The sequence below is a fragment of the Papaver somniferum genome, chromosome 5, assembly GCF_003573695.1.
Source record: "Papaver somniferum cultivar HN1 chromosome 5, ASM357369v1, whole genome shotgun sequence".
In the NCBI taxonomy this organism is placed as follows: Eukaryota; Viridiplantae; Streptophyta; class Magnoliopsida; order Ranunculales; family Papaveraceae; genus Papaver; species Papaver somniferum.
In genome coordinates this window covers 118,859,072-118,875,327 of record NC_039362.1, presented here as the reverse complement: position 1 = coordinate 118,875,327, position 16,256 = coordinate 118,859,072, and the positions used below count along the sequence as shown (strand labels likewise).

Below are 16,256 nucleotides of genomic sequence, written 5' to 3'. Positions count from 1 at the left end.
TGCAGAAAAACCCCGGGACCTAGTCCATATTGAACACCACACTGTATTAAGCCGCTACAGACACTAGCCTACTACAAACTAACTTCGGTATGGACTGTAGTTGAACCCTAATCAATCTCACACTGATTTAAGGTACAGTTGCACTCCTTACGTCTCTGATCCCAGCAGGATATTACGCACTTGATTCCCTTAGCTGATCTCACCCACAACCAAGAGTTGCTACGACCCAAAGTCGAAGATTTTAGTAAACAAATCTGTATCACACAGAAAAGTCTACAAGGATAGATAAATCTATCTCCCATAGATAAACCTAAAAGTTTTATTCCATCTTTTGATAAAAATCAAGGTGAACAAGAACCAATTGATAACCCGGACTTATATTCCCAAAGAACAGCCTAGTATTATCAATCACCTCACAACAATCTAAATCGTATGGTAGCGAAACTAGATATTATGGAATCACAAATGATGAGACGAAGATGTTTGTGATTTCTTTTTATCTTTCCCTATCGAAGATATAATCTCAAGTCAATTATGAAATTGAACTCGTACGATAGAAAATGGAAAGATCAGATCGCTCAACTACAAGGGAAGTAGTTTCGTCTGGCTTCACAATCCCGATGAAGTCTTTCAGTCGTTAATCGACAGGGTCTCGAGAAAAACCTACGATTAAAGGATAATCGACTCTAGCAAACCAACTAGTATCATACAGGAGGTGTGGGGATTAGTTTTGCACAGTTGCTAGACGTCTCCTTATATAGTTTTCAAATCAGGGTTTGCAATCTAAGTTACCTTGGTAATAAAGCATTCAATAATCACCGTTAGATGAAAAATTTGATTTATCCAAGATAATATCTTTCAACCGTTAGATCGAAACTTAGCTTGTCACACACAAATGAAATGTATTCATTTAGGTTTGAGTAACCGTACATAAATGTGTACATTGGTTGATTCACAAATGGTTGACCAATGGTTAGCCATATGAGTGCTTTCATATTAACCGTATTCATCTTTCTCATAACTAGTTCAAATGACTCATAAGAACTAGTTCAAGAGTTGTTCAATTGTTTAGGTCTTTATACATAGACACAATTGAAACAAAATCGGTTTGATTCATTTGAATCAATTCATGAACAATATACCCATGTTTTGCAAAGATTGCATTCCTTATAATTTATTGTTTTAAGTCCATGAACTACCGATTTGAGAAATAACTAGCTTGGGTACGCGTACGGGTATGCGTACCTTAGCTACCGGATTTTGAGTTGGTTTTAGTTTCCAAACTTAGCAGACTTTTTCGGTTGAAAAAGTTCCGCCAGTACGCGTACGGGTACGCGTACCTAATGTGACTGGTTTTTGAGTTCGTAAACTTCAAACTCAGCAGAATTTCACGGACGTGAATTTCCGCCAGTACGCGTACGAGTATGGACAAACTCCAATATACTTTTATGAGAATCAACTAGACAGTTAGACTCAATCAATGAAAAGTATATCAAAGAGTTTTATATCTCAATCTCTCGATTTGATCTTTACTCAAGCAAATAGAAATCTGCGAGTCTTTATCAAAGAGAGATAACTTGGATGGTACCAAAGACCAATATCCAAGTGTCAATCAATTAAAATCAACAACCAAAAAGGTCGGATATTCTAATTGATTGAACAACGCACAGCCTGTGATATTTCAATTATATAAACAAATATAATGCATAATAGAAATAACACAGACACCAGAATTTTGTTAACGAGGAAACCGCAAATGCAGAAACACTCCGGGACCTAGTCCAGATTGAACACACACACACACTGTATTAAGCCGCTACAGACACTAGCCTACTCCAAACTAACTTCGGTCTGGACTGTAGTTGAACCCCAATCAATCTCACACTGATCCAAGGTACAGTTATGCTCCTATGTCGCTGATCCCAGCAGGATACTGCGCACTTGATTCCCTTAGCTGATCTCACCCACAACTAAGAGTTGCTACGACCCAAAGTCGAAGACTTTAATAAAAAAATCTGTATTACACAGAAAAATCTACGATAATAGATAAATCCGTCTCCCACGAATATACCTACGAGTTTTGTTCCGTATTTCGATAAATCAAGGTGAACAGGAACCAATCAATAATACTAGACTTATATTCCCGAAGAACAACTTAGTATTATCAATCACCTCACAGTAATCTTAATCGACGCAACGAAAAAAGATATTGCAGAATCACAAACGATGAGACGAAGTTTGTTTGTGATTAATTTTTATCTTTCATATCGGAGATAGAAATCTCAAGCCAATTATTACAATTGTACTCGTACGATAGAAACAACAAGATCAGATCACACAACTACGATAAAAGTAGTATCGGTTTGGCTTCACAATCCCAATGAAGTCTTTAAGTCGTTAACCTGGTTTAGAAGAAGAAACCAAAGGTTAAAGGAGAATGAACTCTATCTTAGCACAACTAATATCACACAGAATGTGTGGGGATTAGGTTTCCCAGTTGCTAGAGTTCTCCCTTATATACACTTTCAAATCAGGGTTTGCAATCAATGTTAGCTTAGTAACAAAGCATTCAATATTCACCGTTAGATGAAAACCTGATTAGATTCAAGCTAATATTTCTCAACCGTTAGATCGAAAACTTAGCTTGTCACACACAAATGAAATGTCCAATTTTGGGTTTATGAACTGTACCCAAACATTAATATTTGTTGGTTCAACAAGTCAACCAAATGGTTAGCCATATGATTACTCTCATATCAACCTTATTCTTCTTCACCATAACTAGTTCAAATGACTCAAATGAACTAGTTAGAGAGTTATTCAATTGCAAGGAAATCTTATGTAACTACACAAGACACAATTGAAGCAAAATCGGTTTGATTCACTCGAATCGATTCATGAACTTTATAGCCACGGTTTGCAAAAGCATTCCTTAGTTTATTTAAACATTAGTTCAAGAACAACCGACTTTAGATATAACCTGCTCAAGTTCGCGGACTGGTTTCGCGGGCTTAAGCTCATGGAAGGAGTACACAAACTCCAGCAGAAAATCTCGGGCCGAGAAGTTCTGCAAGTTCGCGGACTTGGCTCACGCCACTTCCATTTCTCTTGATCAACAAAGTTCAAAAACTTTGGTTCAAGGAATAAGGACTTATACATATATGTGTTTCCACAAAAATGCTTATATCATACGAATGGTTATGTAATCTAAACCCTCATTTCAATCATTGAAACATTCTCAGAGAACGTTATATAGCCGTTATTCACAAACCATTTTTTGTCAGAGCAATTTTCAAAGTGATTGAAACATAACATGACTTTCGTCACTTGGTAAAGATGAATTCGGCTAAAGCGAAAGCTTACCAACACACATTTCGAGAAGTAGATAGGCGAGATAAACTCGGCTCGAAATAGCAAATGTGTATAATGAAAGTCTATATAACAAAACGACTTTTGTCTCAAGAGTAGAAGATAGAGTAAATAGACTTTTGAGTGACAGATAAGTTCAAGTCTCCACATACCTTTTAGTCAATGAAGATCCACCAGTTCCTTGAGTAGTCCTTCGTCTTGTATGATGATTTCCATGGAGTCTTGAGATCAACTACACTTTTTATCCTAATCCAAGACCTTATCTCTAATAGGCTAGTAATCAAGACTTATAGTTTTAATCACTAATATTGACAAACATGCTTGAGATAGCAACGCATGCGATTTCGACCGAGCAATGCTCTAACAAATGCGTATAATGTAAAAGTCTATATAGCTGTACGACTTAGTCTCTTTAGAACATAAAATAGAATAAACTTCTGAGTGATAAATAAGTTTTAGTCTCCACATACCTTTTGTTGATGAAGTTCCTCCAAGCTCTTCACTAGATCTTCTTCTTCAATTGGTGAACGTCGTGAAGTCTAATGCTCAACTACACACTTCTATCCTAATCCGAGACACATTTATAAGTAGACCAGAAATCAAGTATATAGTTTTGATCAACTAAACTTGACAAAAAAGCTTGAGACATCAACGTTTGCGAGTTCGACCGAGCAGTGCTCTAACAATACCTACTTGGTAGGTATGAGTAGGGGTACACATACCTATCAGTTCGTAAATTCAGGTTTCTAGGGTACGCATACTGGGTATGTACCTTCCGTTCACGAATTCAGGCGCTTGCGGTTTATGTACCCACCTCCATTCACAAATTTAGAACCTCCAGGTACAGATGCCGGGTATGCGGACTTATCCTGTATTCCATAACTCAAATGTTTAGGATACACATACTGGGTATGCGTACCTACCTGTGTCCAAAATTCTAGTAAGTTCTGAAAACTCACTTTTCATAATTTGAAGCTTTCTCAATAGCTAGAGATATCAAATATCATTTCTTGGGAAATTCTCAAATAATCAACTTGAAACAAAAATAGTTCTTGAATAATAATTTTTTTAAACCAATTTTTTTAAGGATCTATGAACATCAATTGCTTGAATCGTATTTCGAAAGTTTTACTAAAATCAATTTCTTGACTCGAAATTTCTTCTTTGCAGTATGAGATTTACTAAAATCATACAACATATTCTCATAAAGATAGAGTGGTAAATGTCAAGAGTAAATAGGATGGTTCAGTCTTCAGATACCTCTTTGTTGATGAAGTTCTTTGGACGTCTTCGTTTGTTCTTCAGTCTACAATCTTCGAGGGTTATTCAGTGTCTGATACTCAACTACTATACTCTATTCTTAGTCTGAGACTCTACTTTAGTAGTTTAGAAATCAAGATATAGTTTTCTGCAACTAACATTGGCAACAAGCTTGAGAAAGCAAAACTTGCGAATCGAGGTGATTATCTTCCTTTATTCATCTTCGACAAGAGTAACAAGTTAATCAAGGCGCACATATCCAACAAAAAGATGATAACCACATCTATAGTGGTCATCCACTAGAGCATCTGGAAGAACTTAATGACGATCTCATGCACACAACAACCGCGAGGGGTACAAATGGACTCCTTCTGAAGCATGACAAAAATTTCAAAGCGAGCATTCTGCATGGAGTTCATCTCAAGAAAAACGATGCCATCATTAGCAACATGAAATGCTTAAGACAATTTTTTTTCTTCAAAGTGGCTGATCTTCATCCTCTTGGTTTCTACTGTGACACACTCCATGGACGGACCCTAGAGGGCTGAATTTTTTTCTTCTCCAGACCCTGACTAATAGCCTTGGTAATGCATAATATTTTGTTGTTTCTTTTTGGCTTGTGGGGGATAAATTCCAGGTTAGCCCTTTCATAGGTCCACCCCTAACACAAACGAATGTGTAAATGACTCTGAGTAAAAATAGATATCTCCACTACCCATAATAACACCTAATTTGAAAAAACATAGAATTTTTACAGTTAAAAGCCTTTATGCCAAACTGTTGGAACCTAGGAATGTGAATGTTAACACTAGGAATGTGAATGTTAATACTTTATGTAGGAAAAAATTCTGGAAAAAACTTTGGAATCTCAATGTTTCGCAAGGGATTAAACTTTTTCTTTGGAAATGCCTAAACAATTCTCTTGCAACAAGGCAAAACTTATCGTATAGATTGAGGGGGATAGATTCTTCCCGTCCCTTCTGTGGTTTCGCTGTGGAGTCTTTGACTCATCTTTTCTTTGGTTGTTCTTTTGCCAAATTGGTTTGGGCTCTGCCCCCTGTACCTAATATTTCCAATGTGCATAGTAGTGACTCTTTTTTAGATTACTATAATGAATGGATTAAGGGTGATACCTCTACTTTGTCTTTAGAAACTGCTGCAGCAAAAGTTTGGTTTATATGGAAAGAGAGATGCGATAGGGTTTTCTCTAATAAAAGTAGCACTAGCATAAGTTTGTCTATACAAATACAGAGTTATATCCATTTTTGGTCTCCCTCTAGGATTGTTGTCAATGATAATGCGGCTATGATTATTCCAAGTACTAGGTTGCCTTTACCAAATAAACAGTGGACTAGTCCTTTGGGTGATTCGTCTAAGATAAACATGGATGGTGTGTGGATTTCAAGTAATATAAATGCAGGGTATGGTATTGTTATCCAGGATGGCTGGGGTACCAAGGAACACGAGGAGGAAGTTGTATGGCCACGTCTGCTGAAGAGGCTGAAGCTCTAGCTTTTTTTGAAGCCGCAAAATGGGATAGAGAGAAGAACTTAACTAACTTCTCTTTATAAGGGGACTGCAAAAATGTGATGGGCTATTTAAATGGTACGAGTTCGAGTTCTTTTGTATCTTGGCAGGTACAACGATTACTTGACGAAGTAAAACGAATGATGTCGGAAGTTATTGATTTTCAAGGATATTCGTTCATTTATAGAATAGGCAACACTTATGCGGATCTGCTCGCAAAAGAGGCTATATATTCCAGGTTTACTCAACAAACATGGGTTCATGTTCCATATGTTATTAGACATTCTCTTGTATTCGAACAAGCTAATGTAATTTCTAGTGTTTCTGTACCAAAATCTCTGGATTTTACTACTGTAACATCATGTAACCTTAACACTTTGGTTTAGTTTTGAACGAATGTTATTTGTTTATAAAAAAAAAAAACCTAATTTGATCATTTATGATCAAACTTTTCATTTTGAGCGAAAGCTCTCGTTCCATAATCCTGGCTCAATGGGTGAAAAACAGTTCAGTGATTCTACACAGACCGTGTGGGTAAACTAGGGCTGTCAATGGATGCTAACGTAACGGATATAGGCTATGGCGCTGCCGTTGCCATTAAAAATTAACGGATATCCGTTATCCGTTTATTTCCGTCGGAAATAGGAAATTCAAAAACCTTACCGTTACGTTGGACTTACCGGATAACGGATATTTTTCCGTTACCATCCGTTGCATTAATTCCAGAACCTTGAACTTGGTTTGATGCAGCAGCAACAGCAGGTAAATGTGATGCAACTGAAAATGAGAGATTTTGTGAAGAACCAACATGGTTTGATGCTTCTCTTTCGCTTTGGGACATGATTAATTTCACAAATATGAAATTGTGAACCCTAATTTCAGAAACCCTAAATTGAAAATTGAGTTTTGAAGATTGAAATTAAACTTAAAGGAAATTGAAGAAGAAAACCCTAGTTTCTAATCAGTAATCACACATGATTTCTATAGAGAAGACGATGATTTCTAAGGCAGAGAAGACGATGATTGATTCAGCCATAGTTTTCTCTTTTTTTCTCTCTGTTGTGTCGATACAAGTGAAGTGAAGAATGAGATTCATTCGACGAATACACCCTAAGTATAAGAATTTACACGTGCAGTAAGCACGTTTCCGGATAACGGAACTAAACCTAACGGAAATACACGGTTCCACTATTGTTACGTTAAGAAGGGATTATCCGTTAGCTTATCGGTATCGGATATCCGTTTACCGCTATGTCGGATGGTAGCAGTAACGGCTAACGGATTATCGGTATCGGATTTCGGATAATCAGTATCCATTGACAGGCCTAGGATAAACCACACCAAAGTCGCACACAGAGCAAAGGTGGGCCCCACCCCTCTGGTGAAAATGTGGCTCCTGCTTTTAGTATTTGATATGCTTGTGCTGTTTTGGCGTGGTTTATCCACACAATTTGTCTAAAGTTTTTGGTGAAAAAAAGACAGCCCCCCGATCAATATACCCCGGTCCCCGTCTCAACTTTAAAAGATTATGTACAGTCAGTGAGTGGGTCAATAACTATGTTACCATACACGTCTTCGCCTTTGAACCACATCTTAACATCACAGTGAAATACAACAGCAAAATTCTACACAGAGGAAAAAGATTTTCTTGAGATTCTAATGGAGAAAATGGGTACAGCGGAATCAGAACTAGATGAATTGTTTGGACAGAAGAAACGTGTGAAGAACCCTCTTGTTCCAATGGGTAAATTCATTTTCTTCTTCTTCTTCTTTTTTCTCTATGTCTAGATGTTTTTTGTGTACTTTCTCCAATGAAAGAATTTGTTTCCCTAATTTTAGTTAAGTAGCCCTAATTTTGATTTGCCTGCACTGGGTTTTGTCCCAATTTGATAATTTACTAACGATCATGACTTCATTTGTGGATCTTTGTTATTATGTTCGCATGATCTAGTAGGATTTCCTTTGCCTGCTTTCTTATGTTTTATGTTGATCAATTTTTTCTTTCTATACGTAAAAACTAGTTTAGTGAGAAAGAATAAATGTGGTTGAATGGTTATCAGAGTGTTTAGAGCATTCAGAATTGGCTTGGCTTGCCTGCCTATCCTAAGTAAAATTAGTTGTAACAGATAGATTTCGACTTACATCAATGTGATTATCTCATAATCATTTTAAGAGACAACCAAACGAGAGATATGGTTAATTGATGCATAGGACTGCTAATGGATATGCCACATAGACCGCTTACTGATTTGAATGTTGGGTGATCAAGAGAGAAGCTACGGAGGATATTGCATACATGTAGAGTGAGGTATATAGGTTGTGTGCTATGTCATCGGGCAAGATAGAATCTTGATATGCACAATCCGAAAGAAGATATAATCTTGATACTTATTTACTTGGTTCCAGCAGATAAACTAGTGGAGTCTGACTTGGGTTAGTTTATATACCTCAAAGGGAAGCAATTCTACAATGACAATATGTCATTCACACATCAGCACTTTGTTTAGCATTTCTTATGAGATGCCATTGCCATGACTGTTCTTATGGTATAGGATTAGAAAACTCTTGAAACTCTAGGATTGACAGATCATAAAGTATGAGAAAGGAAATAGCAAAAGAAGAAAAAGGAACCCGATTTTTTTTTTGAAAGGATCTACATTTGGTTGATGTTGTTTTTTATACCGGAATCATTTCAAATAATTCATGCAACATAGTGAGTACTTATAAAAAAGTAATTGTAACAAGAACATTTCAAACAATCAGGTTCACTTCATTTTCCATTTCTTGCAGGTGCACAACTTATGAAAGTTATGCTGCATATACTATCAAGTGCATATATATACACTTTGTTTGTGTTTGTGTTCGAGATTGAAATATAAGATCTGATATGGGTCTGTCTTTCAAGGTTCTTTGGTTAAATTTATTACTTGAAACTTCATCCACTGGAAATATTGTTTGTACAAAGGAAAGTAGACTAAAATCTTTTGTCCATTTAGTTAATTTGATAGATTTTCAGGTGCGCTTATGACTGCGGGGGTGCTTACCGCTGGGTTAATTAGTTTCAGACAAGGGAATTCTAACTTGGGCCAGAAGCTAATGCGAGCTCCTGTAGTTGCTCAGGGAGCTACAGTTGCACTTATGGTTGGTACTGCTTATTACTATGGCGAAACTTTCACCCGTAAAGACACTTGGCCTCAAGTGAAAATATCTTCTTTACAGTGTTCATTTGTTCTTTCATTCAGTATTCATTTTTCCACCCTGTGTTTTGTACAAAACTAAACAACCTTATCTGATTGATTGATCAATAAGAAAGATATACTGTATCATACTTTTTTCTGAAGAAAGTTGTAATTTCCAGGACATACAATTCTGTGTTAGATGTTGAAGTGTACTGAGTCGGGATTTTTGTAAAAAATTACTAGTTGTATGGTGCACCTAAAAGTAAAATAAAATATGTTTGCAGCAATACAAGTAAATCTATGAGATTTATCTTAGAATCTGGAAATGGGTTATGAACTGTGCTTTTAGGAGTTTTACTGTTCGTAGTTGTATTCAATTCATCTCCTGAAGGATATTTACATTTGAACGTTGGGTAAGGGCTTAAATTCTAGAATTGCTTAGTGTTTTATTGCTCTGTAATACACAGGGTAATTCGTTATGTTGGTAAACAAATAGATTCATTTTGTGTTTATAGGTAAGTAGAAGTAGAAATCTGTATTTTGTTTCGGATGAAGCACTTGCTATTGCACTTTGTTAGAGAATTGGTGCAGAACAAGTCTCTTTTAGGTCAGAGTATCCATCTAATGATTAACAAGTTACTGGCATATTCGCCAAGGGGGGTTATGCTGTCCTCATTCTGCATTTCATGAGTCCAAGCTTAAAGTGAATCTTTCACGACAACTTAAAGGGAGGGTAGTGAGTCCATACTCCATAGTTTGTACATGAAAACAAAACCAATGTGACGGTGGAAGTACGAAGGTTGGATTATGTATTGGTATACACTGGTTACTAGAGAAAGACAGAGAAGACCCAATGTAACGATAGGATTGTTGTACCCATTCCATCTCTTGTGTGCATTTCATGGATAGTGAAATGAATGAAAAGCTGACATCAAAACAATGATCGGTATGTACCATGAGTGACTAGTTTGATCATGAATGTTCAATTTTTATGGACCACTTTAAGCTCTAATAGAAACCTTTCATGGAGTCTTCTTGACTGTTAAAATGTTCCTTTCTTTTACTGAACAACATAGTGGTCCACAATGAAGAGATTCAGACCTTCAAGAAAGAAAAAGTGAATCGATGGGCAAAATCCCACTGTTCGCTTCTGACTAATTTTTCTTGTATTGTATGTTCTATGTTCAGCTTCTGTTTATACCTCTGCTCTCAACAACATAATAAACTTTGTAATTTTTGCTGAAGAAACAATCAAAAAATTTATTCAAATAGTTCAACCATTAACCAAGTCACTTGAGTATGAGATCGATAAAACCAAGAAACTATAATACTGTTCTTTCAAGTCGGAAATATCAAATTTCTAATGATTTACGGCTTCGTAACGTTATGCACGTCGGCCTATTTCTGTACACGTGTAAGATCTCATCTCCAGGTTCACCCCTGGTTGTTCAAAGGTGTACAACTAGCACGGTTGGTAATTACTCTTATTGAATAATTTGGTTAAGCGCCTGACAAACCTTGTTGGTTCTTTTTAGGATTACATAATAGGGTAATAGGATTTTCAACGTTCCGTTATGTTTACCCCAATCATAATTTGTTAAATTAATAGATTCTTGATTCATACTATTTCTCAACAATAATTAGGTATTTCCTCGGTTCCTTTTTAATGTTAAAATAACATTTGACTTTTCCAATTAGAAAACAACCTATTTTTTTGAAACATTTATTTATAGAAATCAGCCTATTAAAAAGGAACGGAAGAAGTTTTTGTTTCTCTCATTTTGATTACATAAATGAATATAATGAACAGGAACTGAATTATGAATTGCCTTTTTTCCGACTAATAATTACTTCACAACAGTAATCTGTAATTCCTTACCGTATTTGAACTAATATTTTCCCAACTCATTTCTGTGTTCTATCTATGTTTTCATATTAATTTCTCCTTCACATATGTTGCTTCTCCTGATGAATCTTGAACACCATATGCAGTTCTCTCAATTCTATTTTAGGTGTATGGAAGCCCATACGGTTGTGACCCATACGATTGATTTTAATGCTTATGATGAGAGTATTGCATGTCATGATTTCCATTCACTGTATCTAGCAAAAAACATACATGGGCTCCATTCGATCACCTCGGGCAGCAGTTGCCGAGGAGATATGGATAGGTACATGGATGCATTTGATCACTTCATGCAGCATTTGCGAGGAGATATAGATAGGGTACATGGACGCACGGTATAATGCATTGTGATTCGCTAAAATGCGCGAGTGCTAATGACATGAAATACGAAATATTTTAGAATCGTTTTAAAATGCGTGAACGAAATATCGACCAACTTATTACTACCATCTCATAACTACATATTCTGAACAATACGAAGAACGTTCATTCATTTCTAAAAAAATAAGAAAAAAAAACAAGGCTGCCTAGGAGGATGAGTTTATTGATTGGTGTGATCAATATTTTAAAACATCTTATCTCTGCTATGTATGTAAACTCAAACTTCATTGTTGTTTTTGTAACAACCAAGTTATTATTAACTTCAACTTTGTATGTATAAATATTTTATTCAGGGAAGGATAGGGATTCAGAGATTCCACATTCCTTCATTTTAAAAATGAGAAGTTAGGGCATGGGACAGAGCAGTCCAAGCCTCTTCTACCATGTCTAACTAAGCTTGTTCCACCCAAGATTACTACTACTACTACCACATAGGCACATACTCTTCTGACATGGATATTGTCTCACTTTCTCCCACACCAAACTTTCATTTCATAAGCATTGTAAATATTAGGCATGAAAATCTAAATTTGCTAGCTCTTAAATGGTCCAAAATGACTACTACTATTTAGCTCAGATCAATTTATGTTACTGATGCTATACAACTATTATACCTGCCCATTATACAGTACATCTACATTTTTTATGCACTTTATGTACATATACCTTAATTGCATTAGTACTATTCTTGTAATTAAAACCTAATTAAACATTAATTATTAATTAATGATACACTACAACATTCTCTTTTCTTCTTTTTTTTCCTCCTTTTCTGTTTCAGCACGTAGTTCTTAATTCTCATTCATTCTTTTGCCAAGAGATACACTATTAACCTAGCAACATTTTACTGTTTACATGAACATTGTCATTGGATGAACATTTAGTTAAATATTGCCGTGCATTCTACATGTTCACAGATTATTATTTTGGCAATTGGCTTTTGGTTTTACAGAGTACTATACAAAAGAGGGTACAGCAAAAGAATAATGCATATTATTACACCCATAATAATGAATTTGTATGAGCAATGAAATATCAGTCAAAGATTGTGTTGATTATAAAGGTCTGCTGAACTTTTCTATGGGTGTCAGGAACGTAAGGAAAAATGGGTAATCAAAAAAAGCTTCTGCACATCTTAAAGCTATCCAATTGTGATCATCATATATACAAATCCGTTGTCTAGAGCATCTTTCTTGCTATTTCATTGAATAAAAAGACTTCATGCCTGTGATGAAATGGAATAAAAGGATAGAAATGTGTTTGGCGCATCATTTTTGAAGAGAATCTAACTGCGTGTTAAAGTAATTTCTTCGGATGAAATGAGTAAAAGTTTATAACTGAAGGTGGTGTGTCAGATCAGGGAAGAATACAAGGAGTTGCATAGATATGGGCCTTCAAAGGGAATAATATCCAACTTATCTATGTCGTGATGAATTTTGTTCACCAATAGTTACAATTTTTGGTCTTAGTGATAATTATTTTGTACTTGGAATCACGAAGAACAGCAAAAGAAAGGTGAACAGTTAATGAATTTGTAAAAAGAAACCATTGGGAACTGAGACAAAAGGTGGGCTCTTACACACCTATAAGGAGCTAGGTAATTTAAGGGAGTGAAGCAGGAATTACTGTTTAAAGCTGCATTCAGACCATCAGCATTACAAGTTTTCTTTATACACTTGGCAGTTGAGTTGGCAAATTATTGTGTAGTTGTCCTCACTGGTACTTTTTCGCAGAGCCACTAATGTTTAGTATGTAGGTAGAAGAATGCGCGAATAGTAGATCAATGTACAGAATCGAGTGGCTCCAGTCTAGACACTAGCTCGAATATAGTGTGGCATCGCATCACTTTGAACACTCTGAATTTGTGCAATGTATGGAATTTAGACAATCTTTTTCTTACATGTCAATTTTAGGAGAGTGTTAGGTATGAACAGACTAAACCTATGGCTATGCATGCACCCTTCACATGCAAGGAAGTGACAATAACCCTTTCAGAAATAACAGGTAAGATTTGTGGAATGTAGCTGCAGGAAAAAGCTTTAAATTGCGGTACCATTTAAAGCATGATTAAGTGTGTGGAGAGAGGCGGAGAGAGTATAAATGTATGTTTCCCGACTTGGTGATTTTCCTTCTATGGTAGTAAACAAGTAGAGCTAGTCTTTGTTGGTTTTTGTACCTACTGGCTAGGAGGAGGGTAGATAAGATAATATGGAAGAATATGCTAACCCACTGTCTGTCACTCATCTCCTTCAACACACTTTAAGAAGTTTATGTATGCATGGAAACTCACAATGGGTTTATGCTGTCTTTTGGAGAATTCTGCCAAGAAATTACCCACCACCCAAGTAAGCAACAGCATTACAAAAATAAAATCAGAATATATGTTTTTCTGGTTTTTCCTTAATTGGGTTGTAATTTCTAACATGTTTTGATGTCTCCTTACAGATGGGATGTACAAGGAGGAGGTTATGAAAGGTCAAGAGGAAATAGGAGGAACTGGTACTACAACTTCCATGGTTTTGAGTACTTATTGTAATGCAATTTCAGTGAATGAAATTTGATGCATTTATTATGTTCATGTTGTAGGATACTAGCATGGGAAGATGGGTTTTGTAACTTTGCTGCTTCAGTGGCATCTGGGAATGACTTTGGCGAATGCATTGACCCGTCGTTGATTTATGGCAATGGGGAATTCCGGCAACTCAAAGGCCTACAACCTGAGCTATTTTTCAAAATGTCTCATGAAATTTATTGCTATGGAGAAGGGTACGTAGAGAAAAGTAAAAAAAGAAAAAAAACTAATTCAAGAATTTTTTGATGATTTTTTTGTTGTTGTTGTTATAATTTATTTTGATTTAAAACTGTTATTCTTGGCATGTGAAAACAGTTTGATAGGAAAAGTTGCTGCTGATCATAGCCATAAGTACATACATAAGGAACACAATGAACAAGAGCTTAACATCTCATCTGCATGGCATAACCAAGGAGACTCGGTAAGAAGATTTTTTTTTTCCCCTGGCTGAATTGTGAATTAATATCTTTTTCATTACACAAAATTGGTTAAAAAGACCAAAATCAACAACTCCTGAGTGAAAGGACATTTAGATTTTGATACTGTTTAAATGGACAAAAATGTAAAAATAGCAAGGATGTAAACGGTTTCATCCTACCAATTTTCAAATATATTTTTTAATTTTTAATTTACATCAGGATGCATACAGTTTCATCTTTACTATTTTTTAAGTTTAAGTCAGGATAAATCCAGTTTCATCCTTGCTATTTTTTTGGTGTCCATTTCACTCATACTATTTTTTACTCGTCCATTTGAACCATGTTTCAAAAATATTTGGACAAATGACCCATTTTCTGTTTTAATTATCCTTTTCAAATTAAAATTAGAATTGTTAATTATTTGAGTTCTTATTTGGATTGTTTGATATCTGCAGCATCCAAGAACTTGGGAAGCCCAGTTTCAGTCTGGTTTAATGACTATAGCTCTGGTTGCTGTCAGAGAAGGAGTTGTTCAGTTAGGATCACTTCACAAGGTTCTAGTCTCCCTCTCACTCTCTCGTTTGAACTTGATGCCGTGAACCTATGCTGACCAAATTGTTTTTTTTTTTTTTGTGTGTGTGAAGGTTGTGGAAGATTTGAACTTCATTGTTCCACTTCAAAAGCAGTTCAATTATCTTGAAAGTATTCCTGGTGTACTTTTACCACATCCATCATCTAATGCACTACCTGTGAATCGTTTTATGGCGCCGGAGACTTGGCCTGTCCATGCAATTAATAATACTAGTATTGCGCCACTACCATCGACGGCCTTAGAGTTCTACAATGATCAGTACAGCACTCAACCAGTTAAGATAACTCCATCAATGAGTAGCTTAGAAGCACTTCTCTCTAAGCTCCCATCAGTTGTTCCTGCGCAATCTCTTCCATCGCCAGGATACTACGATTCCCCACTGCCACAGTTTGTACAGTTACAGAAGCCTCCTTCATTCATGGAAACAAAGAAACGGGCTAAAGAGGAGATGTGTGATTATGGTCATGATCATAACAATTTTACTTCAGTGCCATGCCATCAAAACAACACTGAATGAATCATAATTAGTCCTTCACAAATGCGATTCGGGTTAAATGATCGGATACTTCAAATTGGTGGCTTAATTATATCTAATTTTCAGTGTCTTGTTTTTAATCTCCTCCCTATCCATCCTGTATGTTAACGTCATTGCAGTACGTTAAGATGTCATATCAAAAATTATTTATATTATATTTATAATTGGTGGATATAAAATTATTTATATTATATTTAGAGTATAAGAAATCTTAGGCTCTGTATTGGAAATCAGAGTGTTCGAAAATTTTAAATTAAAGTAACTTTCGACAGCCAAGTTAGTCCAACTTCAAACCCCCACTCTGGCACGCGAAATTCCCCTTATGCAATTGTCATGTCTGCCGTAGCACGGCAGCAGATATATATGACGTTACAAGATAACAAGTTACTAACATATTGTTAATTTTTTTACTGTCTCAACTGACTTTGACTATTGACTTATTACATATGACTCAAAAATTAAAGTACTAACTAGCTAGTAGCGGTATAATCGAGTCAGATATAGCCAAAGACTGAC

At 35.9% G+C, this 16,256-nt stretch overlaps 2 protein-coding genes across 3 annotated transcripts; both read left to right on the top strand.

Moving 5' to 3' along the window:
* The first annotated feature begins 7,705 nt into the window (after nucleotides 1–7,705).
* On the top strand, nucleotides 7,706–9,622 carry LOC113282507 (RING-H2 finger protein ATL48-like). 2 transcript variants are annotated; one of them, XM_026531528.1, is made up of 2 exons: nucleotides 7,706–7,900; nucleotides 9,173–9,622. In XM_026531528.1, exons 1-2 carry the CDS (start codon nucleotides 7,816–7,818, stop codon nucleotides 9,433–9,435), a joined length of 348 nt encoding a protein of 115 aa, XP_026387313.1. In that variant the 5' UTR covers nucleotides 7,706–7,815; the 3' UTR covers nucleotides 9,436–9,622. The 2 variants fall into 2 exon arrangements, 1 of the variants encoding a protein (XP_026387313.1); XR_003326987.1 differs by having other exon boundaries at nucleotides 7,763–7,900; nucleotides 8,947–9,622.
* A 4,088-nt stretch (nucleotides 9,623–13,710) lies between these two features.
* Nucleotides 13,711–15,820, top strand: LOC113277738 (protein RICE SALT SENSITIVE 3-like). The gene is made up of 6 exons (XM_026526745.1): nucleotides 13,711–13,967; nucleotides 14,068–14,121; nucleotides 14,209–14,388; nucleotides 14,510–14,615; nucleotides 15,069–15,167; nucleotides 15,258–15,820. The coding sequence occupies exons 1-6, from the start codon at nucleotides 13,831–13,833 to the stop codon at nucleotides 15,720–15,722; spliced, it is 1,041 nt and encodes a 346-aa protein (XP_026382530.1). The 5' UTR covers nucleotides 13,711–13,830; the 3' UTR covers nucleotides 15,723–15,820.
* The last annotated feature ends 436 nt before the right edge of the window (nucleotides 15,821–16,256 follow it).

What these genes read in the sequence shown, in the direction of transcription:
- LOC113282507 (XM_026531528.1), top strand. Translation starts at nt 7,816, where the DNA reads ATGGAGAAAATGGGTACAGCGGAATCAGAACTAGATGAATTGTTTGGA. An exon ending in GAACCCTCTTGTTCCAATGG is followed by an intron (nt 7,901 to 9,172) that starts GTAAATTCATTT and finishes ATAGATTTTCAG; the next exon opens with GTGCGCTTATGACTGCGGGG.
- LOC113277738 (XM_026526745.1), top strand. Translation starts at nt 13,831, where the DNA reads ATGGAAGAATATGCTAACCCACTGTCTGTCACTCATCTCCTTCAACAC. An exon ending in AGAAATTACCCACCACCCAA is followed by an intron (nt 13,968 to 14,067) that starts GTAAGCAACAGC and finishes GTCTCCTTACAG; the next exon opens with ATGGGATGTACAAGGAGGAG. An exon ending in AGTTAGGATCACTTCACAAG is followed by an intron (nt 15,168 to 15,257) that starts GTTCTAGTCTCC and finishes GTGTGTGTGAAG; the next exon opens with GTTGTGGAAGATTTGAACTT.